This window comes from Lissotriton helveticus, chromosome 8 (genome assembly GCF_964261635.1).
Source record: "Lissotriton helveticus chromosome 8, aLisHel1.1, whole genome shotgun sequence".
NCBI lineage: Eukaryota > Metazoa > Chordata > Amphibia > Caudata > Salamandridae > Lissotriton > Lissotriton helveticus.
In genome coordinates, this window is record NC_136069.1 from 417,633,764 (window position 1) to 417,653,320 (window position 19,557).

General features: G+C 42.7%; 1 protein-coding gene across 1 annotated transcript in view; it reads right to left on the reverse strand.

The window, feature by feature from the left end:
* Positions 1-19,557, reverse strand: part of NEK5 (NIMA related kinase 5) — a 372,187-nt gene that overhangs the window by 146,833 nt on the left and 205,797 nt on the right. The window contains exon 16 of the mRNA XM_078657268.1: positions 14,114-14,215. Coding sequence (XP_078513394.1) covers positions 14,114-14,215 — 102 coding nt within the window. The remainder of the gene's footprint in view (positions 1-14,113; positions 14,216-19,557) is intronic.

Consider the following 19,557-nt stretch of genomic DNA (forward strand, 5'->3'; position numbering starts at 1 on the left):
CTAGCTCTGGTGATTTTCCTATCTGAAATATAGTTTTTTGCTAAAAGATTCCTAGAACACTACCCCTTTTGATCAGTGTTGGTGGGCACTACAGGGGCACTGAGGACATCTTGAGACTCAGTGCCCGGGTACTAAAAGTTCCGCTGGTGTGTGAGCACTCGATTGGGGTTGCAGCTCCCTTTTTCCGAGAAAATGAGTTTCTGTAGCCGCGGGGGTCACTTTGTGGAGATATCTAAGACAATATTTTGCACCAAGTCCATGTCCAAAATATCACATCACTGAAAAAAGCAGAGATCTGTAAGCAGGCATTCTAGCCTTGGAAAAGAACTCCGGCGGTCAATTACAGAGGCCCAAGCAAAAAAGTCCTCAATCGGCTGAGGGATGGGTAGAAAGGAGTTAGTGATTGGGGCCTTAGGGCTGATTATACTTGGATAAAAACAGGATTGTATGAAGCGTTGAGTAAGGTTAAGTTGAAGGGATTGTTGTTGAGCAGAAGAGATAAGACTCCAAGCAGATTAGGAGGGTCAGCGATGGGGATGAAAGGGAGGTGAAGGCAAATGTGGAAAAGGCACCAGCATTTACTCACTATTTTCAAAATCTGCATTATTCCTGCCTGCCAGAAGATGGTCTAATTATGGAGCATATTCTTGGGAAACTTGAGCACCCTTGGCTGTTGAACTATATTAGATATCTGTTAGAATCTGATTTCATAAGAGATGAAGTGGAGAGGAGTTGGCCTAACGGCAAGGGCGGTCGACGTCTAATCTGGGGAACCGGTTTCGAGTCTCGGCAAATACGTGCAACATCCTGTGATTCTGGGCAAATCACTTAATCCCCCCGGGCCTAACAAAAATGAATGTGTCCTTGTGTAACGCAACAGGTTCTCGTGTAAAGCGCTCTGATACCCGATACATTCGAGTCAAGTTTGCGCTATATAAAACTCCGTAAAAAAAGAAGCTTAAGAGATCGTTTCCATAAGAAAAAAATATCTGTCCCAGTAGCATCTAATGATCTCCATATGCAATTATTTGGCCTTCCTGGCTCCATGGCTATGAGATATTTTTCACAACATGAAGGTTAAAGGCAGGATAGCAATACATCTCTGGTTAGGAGGCCATCTTGCATCCATAAAACTGTGAAGGCCTGCTCATCTGATCACTCCATTTCTCTTCTAAACATTGTGTCAAAAGCACTGCCAAGGTTCATTATGGACAACCTGGTGGCTGTAATCATGAGCTGATGAAACATGATCTATCAGAATTCATGCTTTGTGGGTTAAAGCTGCAAAGACGGTACAAATGTATAGGCACGATGGACAGTTTAGATCCGTCACTGGTTATTTTGCCACTAAATGTCAAGAGGTTTAATTCAGTCGAATGGCAGTGTGGGATGAATGTCCTCCGGAAAGTGGGATTTGGACTGGGATTCAGGTTCTGGGTGTCTCTATTGCATACTGGACCACTAGCTTGGTGAGGGTACATGGTGTCATATACCGACAATTCAACGTGCCAAGAGATTTTTTGATTTTTTTTTTAACAACCTGGCCACTACGACTACAATTGTGACATATATTGTAAGAGTTCATGCTGCCTTCCAACAACCAAATGTTTCAGATTCACCATAGGTCTATTGATTTCGTAAGGAGTTCTGGGACATAGGCATGGAAATAATAAATGACTAGGTGAGGTTTAAGGACTGGAGCTTGGTGCCATTTCTGGGAAAATTCAAGAGTGATGTCAAATATCGGAACAAAATACAGTCATTTATGGATAAGGCTGCTTTTTAAAATCTAATTTCTCATTCACTACTCGTTTATGCCCTTGAACATGCTTTCATCAGGTCCTTGATGAGTTTGTCAGGAACCGGTTGTTGTTCAGAACGTCTTTGCTCATTTTATTGCCTACTCTGTGTTACTCATTGTATGAGAGAGGGATTTCTTTACCTTACAGAAGGGGCAGCACTGGGCTTCCTAGAAAGTAGTGGGGAACAAATGACCTACAATGCCTTTGAAGAACTGGTGGGATGTGGGGGGAGGCATAACATGGTATGCAAGACCCACCAGCTTTACCTCTTTGGCAGTTGGGAAACTGTATGTTTCCCACATGTGGAGAGTTCAGTTATATAATAAAGTCTTGCCAGGCAGCCACAAAGGTGGTAAGCTGGAAAGATATGGTAATGTTGGAAACACCACTGTGGCAGGCTCATTTCTTAAGATGGCCAGACTGCAGGGTCGGCAGAGGTGGGATTTGATAGCCATATTTGAAGTCCTAAGAGCAGAATTAAAATTGCAACTGATGCAAAACTATTAGTACACAAGGGTCATGCACTCTCTGAAGTGGTGAAAAATTGACTAAAATAAGTTGCAGGCTCACTCGCTCATCGAGACTCGTTTTTTGATTGAATTGGGGGCTTTCACCAGAATATACAGTAAACCCCTGTGTAATGTGTCTAATAATAAACTTTTCTTGGGCACAGATGGGAATTAGACTTGGGTTCCTTTACAAGATGAGAAAAGGGTGTCTGCCTTGATGCAACCAAGGAAAGGTGCCCTAGAGCTAAGCCTCAGTCTGATACATCTGTCAATACTAAATAGGATCTATTACAGCAGATCAGAACTGTGGGTCATTAAGATTAGTGGTTGTACCAATATGTAAAAGCTGTGTGTTTACATTGCTTTTAATCCCACATAATATTTTATTTTGCAACTCATCATGTAGGTGTAATAAACAATTTTAACCCAACAGGTTCTACTGTAGTTCCTTCACATGCTGTGAGCCCAAGTTCTCCCTTCACAACCAAGCAAGGCACCAAGCCCAGAAGATTCCACTTCTACTCTTTCACACTGATCCATCAATTTGGGCTCCAACTCTAACCAAGGTTTTCAATGCAGTATTATTCTCAAATATCACGCCTAGTTCCTGGCGTAGTGCCATTATTTTTCCTCTGCATAAAAAAGATAGCTGTACAATTCTTAAAATTACCCGCCAATCTCACTTCTGGGCAATTTATGGTTGAATTTTAATGAACCTCATCAAGATTGGATGACAACGAACAACATCCTTTCTCCTTTACAGCCAGGCTTCAGAAAAGGTATTGGGACAATTGCGCAAACAATCAGACGCGAGTGTTTTGCTTAAAAAATACCCATTTGAGCAAGTCCCAATTATTTTTTTACACTTATTGATCTGAAATCCGCCTTTGACTTGATAAACAGGAGCCAACTTGGGTCTGCACTACAATTGGAATGCTGACAGGGCTCTAATAAGGTCAATAGCCAACTGGAGGACTACACCGATGCTCTGACTACTGACTCAGGTGTAAACTAAGGCTGCCTCGGAGGTTGTCGACTTTGATGGCGATGCCCTGCGGAGTCAGAAGATTGTCATAAACCGTCCGTGAGTGACACAGGCAAAGCTTTTCCCGAGAAGATGGGAGAGACCAGCGAGTCTGGTGATTCAGATGCCTGTTAATGTATGTTTCTGCCTACCAACGAGAGGAGTCTCACTGTGATTTCTGCTGCCTGCCATTGACAGGTACTCTCTCTCCACCCCATATTCAGTGTCGAGCGGTTGCCTGTGTCAAGACCATTTGAAAATACTCATAGAGACATTCAAGATGGCGGATCCTTGTGATAAAGGCAAGCATTAGTCGCGTGGTCAGCTCTGAGGGGGAGGTATGAACATCATGCCATAACAGCCACACATGCCCCATACCACCTAGCACCATCTCCCCCCACCAGGCCAAAACCCACGAGAGTCACCCATGAAGAATCGCCGGTACATCCTTTGAAATAGATTTATGTAATGTCCCTTGTCTGGCGCTTCACCACAAGACTACTTCACTAATGTCAGACCATTCTCAGCCTACTATCAGCACTGCAGCAGCTTACTGAGTTGTACTGGCAGGTGCAGTTCCCCTGTAAGGGTTATATAATTACACTGGCTCACCAGAGTGGTATGAACACTGAACCCTCTGATGGAGAGATGCATTCTTAAGAGCAATCAAAAAGCAGCCAAACCCGCCCGGAGGCATCTCTGTGAACGTTGGTCATCCCGTTCACGTAAGGACTCCTGACCTCACTGCCTCAAGCTCCAGCTACGTGCGAAATGACTTTTTGTCACCTACCAAGTGCACAGCTTATTGGCTAAATGTCTCCACCCAGACTTACAGGCAGAAATCCCTGCATAACCCCTGGGCGGCCTTTGATGCTCCTCACTGGGGCAACCCATGGAACTGCTGTTCTGCTGCCACTTGCAAATATTGATGTCAGTTGCATCTACAGAGAACAGCTTAAACAAAGGATCGCAAAGAGAAGTATGCAGCCCTGCCAAGTATCAAGCATCAGGCGTTAGACGAATTACTTTTCAGTGCGGTGATCCGTATCACTACACTGAAATGCATTGTCGCGCATATTAGGCAGAGATCGAGCCTCGGCTGTCAAGCCGGTAGGACTTCTATTATGACTAAACTAAGCTGGAGTGAGTGGCTGGCAGCGCGCTGTGGTGTGCGCGCTGCTCACCGTACTGGGCTTGGGTGATTGGCTGAGTTAGATGTTGCTAGTGCTACAATGTTTCACTGAGACATTACGATTCCCCCCTCGGCGCAGCATATGGGAAAGGCAATCTTAAAAGATCTAAACAGGAACCATCATTCCCTGACTCTCCAATCACAGAATAACTAGACAATTCCACCACACTTGAAGCAATCCTCAAAAAACTAAATGACATCCATGAAATAGCGCAGGGCACAAAAACAAATACAGATATCCTACATGTCTCTAGAATCAGAAGAGACCTTAAAGAACTGAACCTTTGAGTGGCAAAGGCCGAGGGTAGAGTCTGCATGGAGGAAGATTGTATAGCAGCTCAATCCAAACACCTGCATAAAAATAACTCTCTATTAACCTCCTTCAAACGCGAATTCACATAGTTGGAAGACCACAAAAGAAGACTTTCAGTCTTCCGGAGGGAACAGAAGACAAGGTTCCCACAGTGATCGCCATTCTGGAATCCTGGCTCCCAGTGACACTAGGCATCTCGGATAAGAACTTTGAGCTTGAAAATACCTACCGGATTCCCACCTTCAAACTAAAGAACACTCTTGGCTCCACTTGTGCTGATTTTTAAGCCATTGCGTTATCAACATTCTGAACTTATTCTATCACATATGAGGAACATTACATCGCTGTCATGGCAAAGTGTAAGAATTTCCATTTGCCTTGACAGAGACACTGTTGCTAGGAGGAAAGGTTGTCTAGCACCCAGGAAAACACTGTCCAACATTCCTTTACTGGCGCATCAACATCTACAATGTTCAAAGCCATTTCTTCTTGGAGCACACTTATCTGGAGACTTTCTTAGACAACACTTTTGAACCATGGATGAATGACTCACACGGTAAACCAGGATAACCCACACATGGTCTCTGGGCATATCTGACTGCCTAGCTGGTGACAGCTATAAACATGATGAGGAAACCCCTGCCTTCTGGAGTTACACTCAAAATTAGGACTGTTTTTCCTAACCTCCTAGCAGCCCCAGCTTCTTTCATTGCAGATGACATGTTGGTAAAGTTGTGGTTTTCATAATGCTGTTGTAATAATGTTGATTCAGACTTAAGCTGGCAATGAGGCTGGTTATGTGTTTAGTCATGACATCATCTCAACCATTCTTTAGGATATCGTCTCAACAATTCGTTAGAATGTTGGATTTTTTCTCACGTTTATTCATAATGGGACCATGCCAAGTTCAGCTGATTATCCAATGGTCTCACTTAATCCATCAAATCCTATTTACTACAGTGTGTTAACTCTGATGTTTTGATATTGATAACCTTTCTCTTAACCTGTTGCAGTCACTGAACTTAATGTGTGAGGGTTTGGCTCAGAACTGACTGATATGTATGTTGTCCTAGACAGCTGTTACATTGTTGAATGTTCAATGTCACGTTGTTTTCTCTTGACTGTCTGTTTAAATTGTGTTAATTTCTTGCACCTGCCTACACGAGACTCCCAGTATGTTAGTTTAGCCATTGTTTTGGTGGGTCTTTCCGACCGTGGTACTTGTTAGTCAATAACCCTTCAGTTAGGCACTTGACCTACTAATCTACATGTGAACCATATACTCTTAGATTGTTCTTGACAATTTTGCTTGTCCTCTATACTCTTCGTACTCTGTGAGTATTGTGGTTAGACTCCATGAGTCACTGTTCTCACTCAAGACCTACATCTCTGTACTTACACAGCTTTTATACTGTTAGGTGCGGGAGTCCTCGCTTTTTTCTTTGTGAGTGGCCCCCATTGTCCCGAAGCCTGTACTTTGTCTCTTCCAAGGCTTTTTCCCCTGTCCTTGGGGAATGTTCGAGTTTGGGTAAGTTACAGTTTTCTTATCTCTTCTCTCCCTGTTCTATCCTATCCTGTTCCCCCTTGCGATGAGACGTGATACCAATAACTCTCCCATCATCTCACCATATAGGGTGGCTCTTTATCACACTTTACAGCATTGAGGTTACCCACCGTGATGCTTGATCAATACACGCCATTGCTCTAGTTCATATCCAGCAATACCAAAGGCCTAAACCACCCAGTGAGGCGCAGGAAGATTTTTGATTACTGGCATTCACTTAAGGGAGACCTGGTTTCCCTCCATGAAACCAGGATTGGCTATATAGTGTCACTTTTTATGCGTAACGACTGGTTGTCTGACCTATTCTGTTCTGCGGCAATCTCTAAAAAGAATGTTGTGATCACCCTCATTTCTAGAAATTCTGATCTTTCAATCACTATGTCTGGGCAAGATGATAATGGTAGATGGTTGATGGCATGTCTTTACAGCGGTGCAACAGATATACACAGTAAATATTTACGTCCCCACTATGGATGAACCACAATTTTGGGACAAATTATCTGCAAAACTTGCATTGTTGCCCGCCTGAAGCCGGATTGCTATAGGTGGTAATTTCAAACTCCCGATGGGCCTTACCCTAGATAGAAACTCTTCCTTTAAATACTGAGGGCCTCATTTACAATATTTTGACGCATGGTGGTGCAGCAAGCCTTCCTTTCTGAGCTGCTGTGCGTCAAAACAAAAGGGCAGGAATGCACCTTATCTGCAAGATACAGCACATCCCTATCCTTCTCCCCTGCGCCGGTGCACAAACAGCAGCCGTATACTAGTGCAGACACCCTTTTTATGCAGGAAGGGACACCTTCCTGCACAAAAACAATCATTAAAGGCATTTTCCTCTTTCTACGCGAGCTGTAGAATGCAGTGCGCATAGAAAGAAAAAACGAGGAGAAATAAAAGTATTTCTTCTCGTTGCTCCTCTTTACACCTCTCCTGGGGAGGGGTAGGATTCTGACGCATTCCCAGGTTTACAAAATATTGTAAATCTGGGAATGCGTCAAGTTCCATGGGAGCACCCACAGCAACACCCACGGAATGCCACGTACAGTTATGCGTGAAAGGTGAACATATTTACAAGGCCATGAAAAGTCACGCAGGGTGACTTTACATGGTGTTGTAATATTGGGAAGCCCATTGCGCTGCGTCAATAAAATGAACGCACCGGCAGTGCACAGGCTTGTAAATGGGCACGGGCTTGTAAATAAGCCAGAGTGCCCAGTCTCATAAAGCCATGCGCTCGCTTCGCACAATTGATGGCCTCACCGATGTATGAAGGCTCCATAATCCTACAGCTAATGACTTCACCTAATGACTTCACCTATCTCCCTCCACTACACAATAACTTCTTGAGAATTTACTATATTCTGGTTGAATTATCCCTCCTCCATGATACTTGCTCTCCGTCCATTTAGCCTATCATGATTTCGAACCATGCCGATATTTCGATCTCCCTTCAGATCCTCCCCGGTCAATCTAAAGGGCATACATTGTGTCTGAATCTGGAAGATTATTTGGCTGTGCATGAGCTCCATAAGGAATCAAACTAGTTTTTACAGGAAAACAATGATTCTGTTTCTTCACCTCTTATACTCATGGATACACTAAGTGTTTCTTCAGAGGCCAAGTGATTAGCATCATGCCTAGGAAAAACAAAGTAATCAAATCCTCCCTTGGCAAACCAGCAGATGATAGTAAAGCTAAGGAAACGCTATACAGACCCTCTAAAGACCCACTAGCCATTGCTGCACTAAAACGCCTTAAATATGAGTGTAATAAAATTATCAGTAAACGCACACACTTACATGTGCATACACAGAAAGGCAAAAAAAATCTATTTAGATATGGCAGGTAAATCTCCAGCAGCCTATCTGACATTTAAAAGTATTTCCTCTGCAATCCTGACCATTAAAGACCAGCACGGGAGACTAAAGACAACAACGAAGGATATTCTCAGGGCATGCTAGAGATTCTAAGCTGAGCTACCTCTACTATAACAGAAAGATGCATACTTAAAAATTTCTTCAGTGCCTCCCAATGAAAACAATTTCTGGCCCTGAACAGCTTAAACCAAATACACCTATTGAAAGGGAGGAGATGATAAAAGTGATAAAGCTCATACCAGCTGGTAAAAGCTCCAGACTCGGACTGTCTACCCATCAACTTTTAAAAATATTTGCAGCCACGATGATGGACCCTTTGGAGTCTTCCCAGAATCACTTTGCCTAAAGTTTCAGACGCTGCTTCCGAAGCTAATATGGTGGTTATTCCAAAGGAGGTCAAAGACCATTCTGACCTTAAGAATTTCCGACCCATCTCATTAATAAATATGTAGGCCAAAATCTAAAAGTCACGCGCCTTGCACCACTGATCACTAAAGTGGTGCATGCTACTCAGACGGGCTTTATTAAGGGAAGTCTAGCTTGTGACAATATCCGTTTGTTCTGTCATATAATTTAAAAATCTCCTACCCCGTATTCCCCTGCAGCAGCTGCCATAGCACTGGGTGCGGAGAAAGCCTTTGATAAGGTTTCCTGGTCGTATTTAGAAGTTGCCTTATCTAGATATAACCTATATAACTCCTTTATTAAAATGATCATGGCCCTGTATGCTAATCCCTCAACTGTGCTTTGTCGACCCCTTTCGTCTTACAACAGGGCCAAGGCTGCCCGCTCTCCCCTTTATTATTTTTTCTAGCCATTGATCCTCTCTTGTTAGTGTTAAATGAATTCACTGAAATCGCAATGCATAAAATTTGGTGATGCGGTTTTCAAAGCAGCTGAGGATGACATATTAATCTTTACAGATTCCCCAGATATTGAGATTCCGGCTATTTTGAATATCATCAATCAGATCTCCAGCTTCTCTTGACACTCCTTGAACAAGGATAAAACAAAGGTTTTACCCTTAAACGTACAGTGTCACCCCATCTGTGTTGGTAACTCAAACTTCCAGTGACAGTCCAAATTTATCAAGTATCTGGTTCTGCAATGACCTTTCGGAATCAATAACACTGAATGAAGTAAAAACATTCTTTAGAGATCTAATGTCTGCTTGGATCCGGAACATATGTGATTGTGGGGCACACTGGAAACTATAAAAATGATGGTGACCCCACTAGTCAACTTCTTGGCTAGTATGCTTCCCATTTGATTGTCTCTGAGTATTTTCTGCACTATTGATAAAATTATCTCTCACTTTCTCTGATGCGCGAAGAAAGCTAGAAGACGACTTAAAAAACTAAGGGTTAACTCCAAAGATAGTGGGTTCAACTTCCTGAATTGGTTCAATTACCAGACATAATTCCTGGCGGTGCAAGGGGCTTTGTGGTTTGAAGGTGAGGCCACCAAAAAGCTGCGTGGCTTAGTATCGATATCAAACAAAATATTAGCCAACTGGTTCCCTTGGAAACAAATTTGACTATGTGCTACCAATCTTATTTACATTCTAACAAGATTCTTAGAGACACAATTATAGCCTTATTATTAGTGGACAGAGCTCTGTCATCTAATATACATATATCTTACTCCATCCACTGATGAATAATAAGAGACTGAAGATTGAAACTTTTCCTACCATTGACCCGAAGTGGGCTAGCAGGAGTATCTCCCATGTCCACGGGTTGCAGATTCCGAACTGTTATCCTCTGCAGCTCTCGGAAAAAAGCATGGGCTCTCCAAGTTAGACTTCTATGATTTCTTACAAATGAAACTAAAAGTTTCCAAATTAGGACCACTTTGAAAAACAACTCTCTTCCCCACCATTTAACATGTGCAAACAGGCGGCCACGTAGCATCCAAGATTGATAAATTGTTAGATAAGACCACCTCCCAACAACATCCTGACCTACCAACCAAGTGGTCTTCATACTTCTCCGCTAAAGGTAAATCACCCCTTACAGGGGAAACATGGTCGAAAATGTGTCCCCGCTTAAATAAATGTATCCTCTCACTAATACGAACACATATTTTGCATCTCACTTCCTCTACTGGACCCCTAGTAGAATTTTTAAACTAAAACTAATAGATACCTGCTGGTCATGCAAGTCACCACCCAGCGACCCTGAACATATGTTCTTTTCATGTGAATGTTTGACTTCCTGCTGGGAGGTCATTACTTCTCAACTGAGTGAAATCTTCAAAATTCCAATTTCACTGAACTTCCCACTGATAATAATTGGGCCACATGCATCCGTACCTCCTACTGAGCTCCCAGACTCGGATCTCCCTCTGCCTGACTTGCAGATCACCATTGCGTTTAAGGTCGTCCAAATAGATTGAAAATCCTCTAACAATGTCTCATATCATACGTGGTGGCCATGGGTCACCTATGTCAGGGGCACACATTTGGTCCAATCAAAGTGCACTGCCAACCCTGTCACCTCACAGCACATATGGGAAATATTAGATACTTTTGTACATATTCTGCAGCAGCTATAGTGTTCCCTTCATGACCTGTTACCCCGATACACCCTACATCTTTAATACCAATTATGTCTGGTCACCCATCAATACACATGGATCCCCTCTCTTCTTTAATCGACTATTCTCTTTTTTTCTTCTATTTTCTGTCTTCTATCTTCTCACTTTCTCCTTTTATAATCCTCCATGCCTAGTCTACTCTATTACTTTTGCTTCCTCTATCCTTTATGTCGTTCTTGACCCTAGATAGTGGGTACGCCAATTCTTGTTTAACTCTGAATGCTGAGGCACTTAGTCGCAACTTACGCTAACCCAATAGGTACGTCAAACAGATGTATGTTGACATGCTGTGTCAACTACACCCGAAACAACTGTACTCTCATACTATCTTTACCTTTATTGTTGTATTTCTTCTCAAACACCCTTCAAAACCAGGTATTGACACTTTATGTTTCTATGTTTCATTGTATTTCTCTAAAACCTCAATAAATTGTTTAGAACAAAACAAAATCTCTAAATTCGGACTTTCCTAAAGTGTTCAATTAAAATATTTCACTTCTACTGACTACAGATAATGTTTTTTTTTACAGTGACTGAAAATGCATTGCATCAGTTGATCGGTGGATTCACGAACTGATGCAAGAAAAACATGTGAATTAACCCTGCAAAGACAAAATTAATGATTATGCGCCCTGTTAATTGTCTTTTTAAAACATTTTAGGTCAGCAGTCAGCGATTACAAAGAGTAAAGCACTACTACTAGTTGGAAGTGCGATTTATTTCCTCTTCACGACATTTTGTGATGTCATGACATCATGATAGATTGTAGTAATAAAGGCTAGCTATTTCTTAATTTCAAACACATTCCACGGAAATATGCATCTTATCTGTTGTCGACACTCTTTATCTCTTCTAACCATTCCTTCTTTCCCTCTTAAATCCTATTTCTCTTCTCTTTTCTCAATACTATGAAAATTCACAATGTGTGAACTTGCACTTAATATCTAAACTGGCATCCAATATCCTGGTTAGTATTCCATGATTTAAGAGGAAATATCAACTTTTCTATGTTTTTCTATTTTTTCTTCACTTCAATGTAATTTTATTATTTCATAGTAAAAGTAAAAACAGTCATTAGGCATATGATAGGCAAAGCGTTAACAGAACATTTTAATCTGAAAATAAATCCTTTCACGACAGCCGTAACACTTGTCAAATAAGCCACAGTTTTTTTTGTGTATGCATTGCCTAGTACTGAATAGATCGCATGCTTATTGGGTTTTATGAAATTACCCCCAAACCCTAATACCTAATAATCACCCTATCATTGTTGAAAAGCAGATTTGTTAAACGTATGTCCATAGGGCCCAAATCCGTGCTAGGTTTTTTATACAGACAGTGATTCTCATGAAATTCTGGCTTGGATGCAGCGCTCCTGGACATGCTTTGGACATCACAGGTCAAGAGAAGGTGAAGGAAAGGCTTATTATCTAAACCAGTCAGGGACCGTATTACCTGGGAGCACAAGGAGCATGTGAACATGTTTTTTGTGCCCCCACAACACTTTGGTAGTACAGAACAGGCCGCTGACGCTTAAGCAAGCCCTTCTGCTTTTGCACCTGCACTGTATTATAGATGTGGGTGCAAAGGAGCTATTAGGAGACACACTGACTGTGAGCCACATACCAATGTGCACAGTCAGTGTGCGCCCCAATGATGCCTCTTGGAAGAGGGGAAAAGTGGTCACTGACTGCACCTGCCTGCAGGGGGATCTGTGCCCCCTTTCAAAGTCAGCCTTATTACACCTTGCGCAATGACACCTGGACCACTGTCTTCACACAGCTGGTCTGTCTTTCACTAATGTTTGGTTCCCCATGCAGGTGTGGATTAGCTGTGATTTGGAAACAGCCCATTTGGTGTCATACAGTGCACTATTCCAGTCTGCAGCCGATGCACTGACCTAAGTGTTCGCTGCGGTGCAGAATGGTGTAGCGCACCATATCCATAATACAGCCCTAAGTCTCATTGTGCAAGGCCATCAACTGAATTGCATTGACTTTCTCGTCTTAAACACCTCCACCATACGCCTCCTTTAAGTCTCAGTCATGTTTGAAAATGCAGAGAACTTGAAGTCTTGACTCTACCTTGCAAAGAAGAGTACTCGAGCCACTGGTTATTGTTTTTCTATAGTCCTGAGGTAATCTTTATTGATCAGCTTGCTAGCATGCATATGAAACGCTGTATATTGCTGACTCTCCTACAGGAGTTTACCATTTCTTCGGAGGGCCACCAGTGTTGTTCCCTCTCACTTTTAGCACCCAAATGGATAGATGGTCTATTTAAATTGCCCGCCTTCGACTCTCATTTATGTATCATGTTAAAGCTTTAACACTATATCAACACAAAAAGATGATGGACGGAATGCTGAACATTGTCAAACACTCTCTTCCCCAGTACAGAGATCTGGGCTGCAGATTGATTTGCATATAGCTGGGTCCAAACTGGGGTGGCTTGGTGAGCAAAAAATTATGGATTAAACCCAGATCGGTGACGGGGGTGATTGTTTTTGACAATGTTCGGCATTCTGTCCATCATCTTTTTGTATTGCTATAGTGACCCTAATTGGCCCAGGGTAGGCCCAGATGGGTCCCGTGCTTACTGTGCCTCTACATTCAAGCTAGCCTGGCTGATGATGGGTGATACTCCAAAACCAGTCCCAGGATGCCTGTTTCCGGTCCATGGAGGATTTAGCTTTGCAGTTCGGGCTGGATTGTTCCCAGGAGGAGCAGGGTCAAGGTTGATTTGCATATAGCTGGGCCCAAAACAGGGGTGACTTGGGGAGTAAAAAAACTATGGATTTAACCCAAATCTGTGACTGTTTGACAATGTTTTTGTTTTGCTATAATTTTTTTAACATTGGCATGCCTATTACTAGAGTCATCTCAGCTCTTTATAAGCAAGAGAAATGTGTTATTTTTGAGATTATCAACGTCTAAAGATATAAAACACAACAGAAAAGTACATGACGACTTACCGAGCCATATTCAAGAACTAAAAGACAATTAGAAGACGTGGGAAACCCCCTTGAAGTACCCAACATGTTTCTTCAAAGTAGTAAAGGAAAAAAAACAATAGCCTGATTAGAGGTTGGCTGACTAAATCACTAAGGCTGGAAACTGATTGGGCCAACCTTTCTAAATCATCTGTCATTTTAAAATACCATATGCATCAAAGGATTACACCGAATTATCACTGAAAATCATAATGAGGGAAAAACAGTATGCTTAATACCTGTAGAGGCTTTTCTTCTTTAAAGGGGCGGTTGGGAGCAGGCTCTTGCCCATTACCTCCTGGCTTCACAAGATATGTTTCTTCTACCTTTTTGGGAGTATCCTGTAAGATGCAAAAACAAATAATCAGAATAATAAATGTTCCTGTTGTGGTCAAATTTAATCTATTGCTGAGCTAGCATGTTACATCGCATTGCAATTCTGACATCTGTATAATGCACAAAAATGTACACTAGCGGATTTTAAATAAGCACTGCATTTTCTCAGTTTCAGTTTCATAAACTTTTATTCGATTACCACTTATTTGTAATCATAAAAAGTACACAATAAAAACAGTTAACATAAATTTAAAAATTATAAGATACAGATACGTCTGTTATAAAGTTGAAGTTTCATATCAGTCATAAGCTTGACGTATTTTGATACTAGCTTTTAAAAAGGTGACTATGCACTTCGCAACATGTGGTGAGTCCAAAAGCTGCAAGAAGAGAAATGCAGGATGACATAGTCTGTGACCTGAGCATTGGAGAAGTGGGAGAATCCAAGATTTTCATGGTAATTTATAATATTTGCAAAAGAAAGTAATATGGATTGTTGATTGTGAGGAAACTCCATCACATGGGCCGTTCATGAGAGTGCGAGACCAGTTTTGAACTTCAGGAAAGGAAACTAAACGAAAAAAGGTATTGAAACGAAATCTTGTCAGAAGGTATCTCTCATGGTTAGACAGATAGTAAGTCAGATAGGATTGCATGCCTTTAACAGTTTGCGTTGCACAAATTTGGTTGTTTGAAGTTTTTATAATCTCCATCTGATTGCGCAGCTCTCTCAAATGGTCCATGCACATCTTTTTTAACTCTTTTCTGGAGATGTCTTCGACGCTAGGTGGGTCGTCAAAATAAGACCTTCGGCCAAGGTCATTGAAAAAGTTCCGCACATAGACCAACCAGGGGATCTTACGCCAGTTGGTTAAGGCTATACAGTCCGTGATCAAAGATCGTGTCAGATGGCACTCAGGTTTGGACCATATGCTTTGCCACAGTAAAATTGGTTGGGAACGAATCGTGTCTATGATATATTCCATACCAAGCTCATTGTGTGAAGCATAGTTCGGGGCGCTTTGTGGAAGGGCCAGCAGGTATTTGACAAAACCGTTCTCTGTTATCTGTATAGGGTCTATATGGCCGAACCCCCAAACGCCTGCACCATAGGTAGCCACACTATGGCATTTAGCATAGTAAATTTTCAGGAGTTCGGGTGGAGCGGGTTTGCCTAACTTTCTCGAAAATGAGACCAGGGCCGATGTTGCTCGCTGAAAGAGAAGATTTCTACTGGCCGTAGCCTGTCGCCAATTCAAGGAGTTATCCACGAGGATGCCCAAGTATGGGTAAACAGAGGTTTTTTCCAGTCTTGTATTGTCCACCAATATTGGTTTGGGGTTTTTGACTTTAGGACCAATATGCATGGTAAATGTCTTTTTTATATTGATTTTCAGGCCAAGTGAGCCCATGAAGTTGCAGTATTTGTTGAGTTGTTTTTGAAGTTGATTCAGCGTTCGGGCTAGGATGACGGAATCATCTGCATAGAGCAGTGTCGGTATTGGACGATGATATATCTGGGGTAAATCCTGGCTGCCTTCCAACATGGCCTGCTCTAGTCCATTGGTGTAAAGGTTGAACAGGAAGGGCGCCAGTACACAACCCTGTCTTACTCCCTTTACTATTGAGAAGGAGCGGGATAGCTCGCCGTTGATGCCAAATCTGACACACCCTGTGGCGTCAGAATAGAGTTCCCGGAGGAAAACTATAAGGGATGGGTCCACTCCAATCTCGCTGAGTATTGTCCAAAGTTTAGCGTGCTGGACACAGTCAAATGCCGCGCTAAGATCGACATATACGAGGAAGATGTTACCTCCTTTTGCGCCTACATACTTTCCAGTCAGGAGGGCGAGGTTCAGGGCCTGCTCCACGGTCCCAAGACCCTTCTGGAAGCCATATTGCAGGTCGGTCATGATGTTATTTTCCTGGGCCCAGGATTGTAAACGGTCCAGAAGCACCCGACCTGCGATTTTGCCCATGGAGTCTAGAAGGGAAATTGGCCTGTAGCAGGCCGGATCGTTACGATCGCCCTTTTTAAAGATGGGAAGCAGGATTGACGTTGACCATGACTGTAGCAGCCCAACAGTTGTTACTGCTGCCAGAACCTGAGTAATTATTGGTGACCATAGTTCGGTGTTATGGAGAAAAATATCCATTGGGACTCCATCAGGGCCAGGAGCTTTGCCTGGTTTCGACGCTTTGAGTGCTTTGTTGACTTCCACATGGTTGAAATAGATGTTTATTGGATAGGTGTTCTTCTCCAGCTTATGGGCTCCGCTGTGATCTGCTCCTAGTGTGTCCTGTTGAGAGTGGCCGAAGATTTTAGAGAAATGCGTGACCCAATCGTCTGCCGTGACTGCAACATCTAGATGCTGCCCCTTTGTAGTGTCAGCCAAAAAGGGGGATCTGATGACTTGCCAGAATAGAGCACTATCCTTACTTCAGCAGCTATCGTGAAGTTGGGCCCAGAGGTATTTCTTGATTTCTCTTCTACGATCCCGTCTGGCTGTGTTATAGAGTTTCCTTAGATTTGAGATTTCCACTAAGTTCCTCGTGGGTCTATGAAGGGCTTCCTTTAGACTCGAAAGGGCCTTTCGGCAGGCTGTGTCAAACCACCTTGGAGAGCAGGGCTTATTGATCCTCGGTTTACCAGAGAGTTCCTTTCCAATTGTCTTCAAAATATTCTGGAAACTAGCCACGATTGTCTGGGGAGTGGAGTCTGACGATAGGCAGTCAAGTACCCAAGGTTTGGTTTTTCCAAGGACCCTCTCTGTTACTTCCACCGGGTCAACCTTGGCCCATTTGACTGTATAGCCATTCAGTTTGTTCATGGTTAATGAATTTTGTTTTAGGTGGCTCAGAGAGGTGGCTTAACTCTTACGCTAATCGGAAAATGATCGCTGCTAGCATCTGTCCCTGTAGAAAAGTTAGTCACTTGTCCCTTAAGAATCTGGGAAGACAGAATAAAATCTATAGTGGTTAAGAAGCCTCTACCATGGAAGGTTGGACAGAAGTCTTTTTGTGGTTCCACTAGATCATTTACAAAGTCCAGTTCTAGGGAAAATATGGACTCATTTAATTTATTTCCACAAATAGAGTGAGCGAAATGGGACAGAGGACTGCCGTGTTCGTCTTGCAGGCCGCAGTTTCCATTTTTATAATTGGGACATAGTGGAAGGTTAAAATCGCCACCCCAAATTATGTGTACTATATTGGGATGAGAATCATTTTTCAGGGATGCTAAAAAAGTGGTAATTTCAGTTAAAGTTGTTAAACAATCCGTTGTAGCTGAATTATTATAATAGTTAATCAGAATATAAGTACATTCTTTGGCAAAATTTATTTGCAGGATTTGATAGGTCGGGAATTCCTTTAGCTTCCGTATGGATAAGAAAGGAAGAGTGTTGGCAACATAAACCGCAAGACCGCCCTTTGGTCTACCCATAACTCCCTGAATTGCTGGGATATGGAAAGTTCTATAACCCACTAGATGGTTTGGAGTGATAGACCATGTTTCCTGAAGACAAAGTATCTGATGTTCCCTTACTGTTTCTAGCCACGGCTGTAATGACAATTTGGAGCGTAAACCTGCAACATTCCAGTATATTATGGAGAGACTCAAGTTGTTTGGGTCAGATGGTAACTGGCAGGCTAAGGATTGAGATGGAAAACGCTCTAATTGGATCGTGGTAGTTTCAGTAATAATACTCAGATCATTAGGCTGATGAGTTTTTGTGTCTATAGCGCCCGTAGAAGTTACCAGGAAATTGGTCATCGTTTCATTTAGGATGGCATTACGAAATTCTACGGTAGTCCCAGATTGAGAGTTAATAATAATAGGCAAAATTGATTCTGCTTGAACCTGGTGTTTAGGCGGATGTAACTGTGGACCTGAGATTAATGGGGCGACCGTAGTTTGTGAGGCCTGAATCTTACTTCTTATGGCCCTTAGCGGTCAATCTACCATTTCTAGGCAGTTGTACCTATTTCTGGTTGGGAGACCCTGCCAGCCCTCCATTGGATAGTGGGATCTACCTTGTTGCCAAGGCTGGTTGTGCCAATCTCTATTCCTGTTTCTATTCTCATAGCTATGGCTATATCCCACCTGGTTCCATTGTCCTTCCTGGGAATGCTGCCAGTTTGAAATGGGAAAGTATTGGTGTGTGTTCAGTGGGGGATAGAAGAAAGAAAGATGCTGGGCGTCAATTCCGCCCTTTTTCCCCAGAGTTGGCCATGAGCAAATATGGTCCACGGTACTTGGATCCCTGCAATTTACTATAATACAGTCACCGTGGATCGATTTGTGCTCATCACCTATCCAGGTTACTCTACGTACTGAGGAGATCCCACCAGAGTGGTAGGGCTCTAGGGGTCTATTTATGCTTAACCACTGCATGACCTTATTCTTGAGTGACCAGGCAGTTTCAACCATACCTTCGGTTAGTTCAGGGACACCTGTAAGAATGACCGTGTAAGGGGTTGCCTCCGGTGGGAGGTGCACTGGGCGCCTTGATCTTGGTGCCTTGGGTACTATCGAGGGTTGTGTGATCATTGTTCTAGGAGGTGAGGTCGACAGTTTATTATTGATAGCTTGGTTTATGATTGTATCTGCTGTTGTATTTACAGGTTTTACAGATTTTACAGGTCCTGTTCCTGATGAGGTTTGGGGCGAGTCAGTAGATATCTTAGCCTTTTGCACACTAGGCGCTGGGTGTTGCTGTTTTGGTAGTGGAACAGTATGCTTTGATTTTAGAGGTGGTGGGATGGTCATAGGAGACTGTTTAGTTCCTACACCGGGTTGCGGTTGTTGGGAAGCTTTTGTAAGGAGAGTAGGATTTCCCTTCCCTTGACTAGCTGGGTGTGAACTCGACACAGTAAGGTGGGTGCGAGATAGAATTGCTATTTGGGCTTCCAAATTCCTTACACTGATTTGTATAGGTTTTAAATGCTGAGAAAAAAGCTCTTTGATTGTGATTAATATTTGCGAAGTAGATTTACAAACTTTACATGAATTATCTATATCCTCTATAATAATGGTAGATACTATGGGGTTATTTTCAATCGGTACATTTATACTTGGTTGTGTGGGCTGTAGGAACCGATCCCTCCCAGATTCCCTCCCAGCTTCCAAAGGGGTGTCGGGCGCCGCCACATTACCGCGTGGGTTGGTGTTTCCTCGTTTAGGAATGGCTCCTTCCCTCACTCCCCGAGATTGCTTATCTATGGTTGATTCCATTATGCCCTGTGTTTGACAAGCCTCTAGATCCGGGGTAGCCTCTAGACCATCTGATAAAAGAGAATCAGACTCTGATTGAGTTACAGATAAATCTACTAAGCATGGTACTGT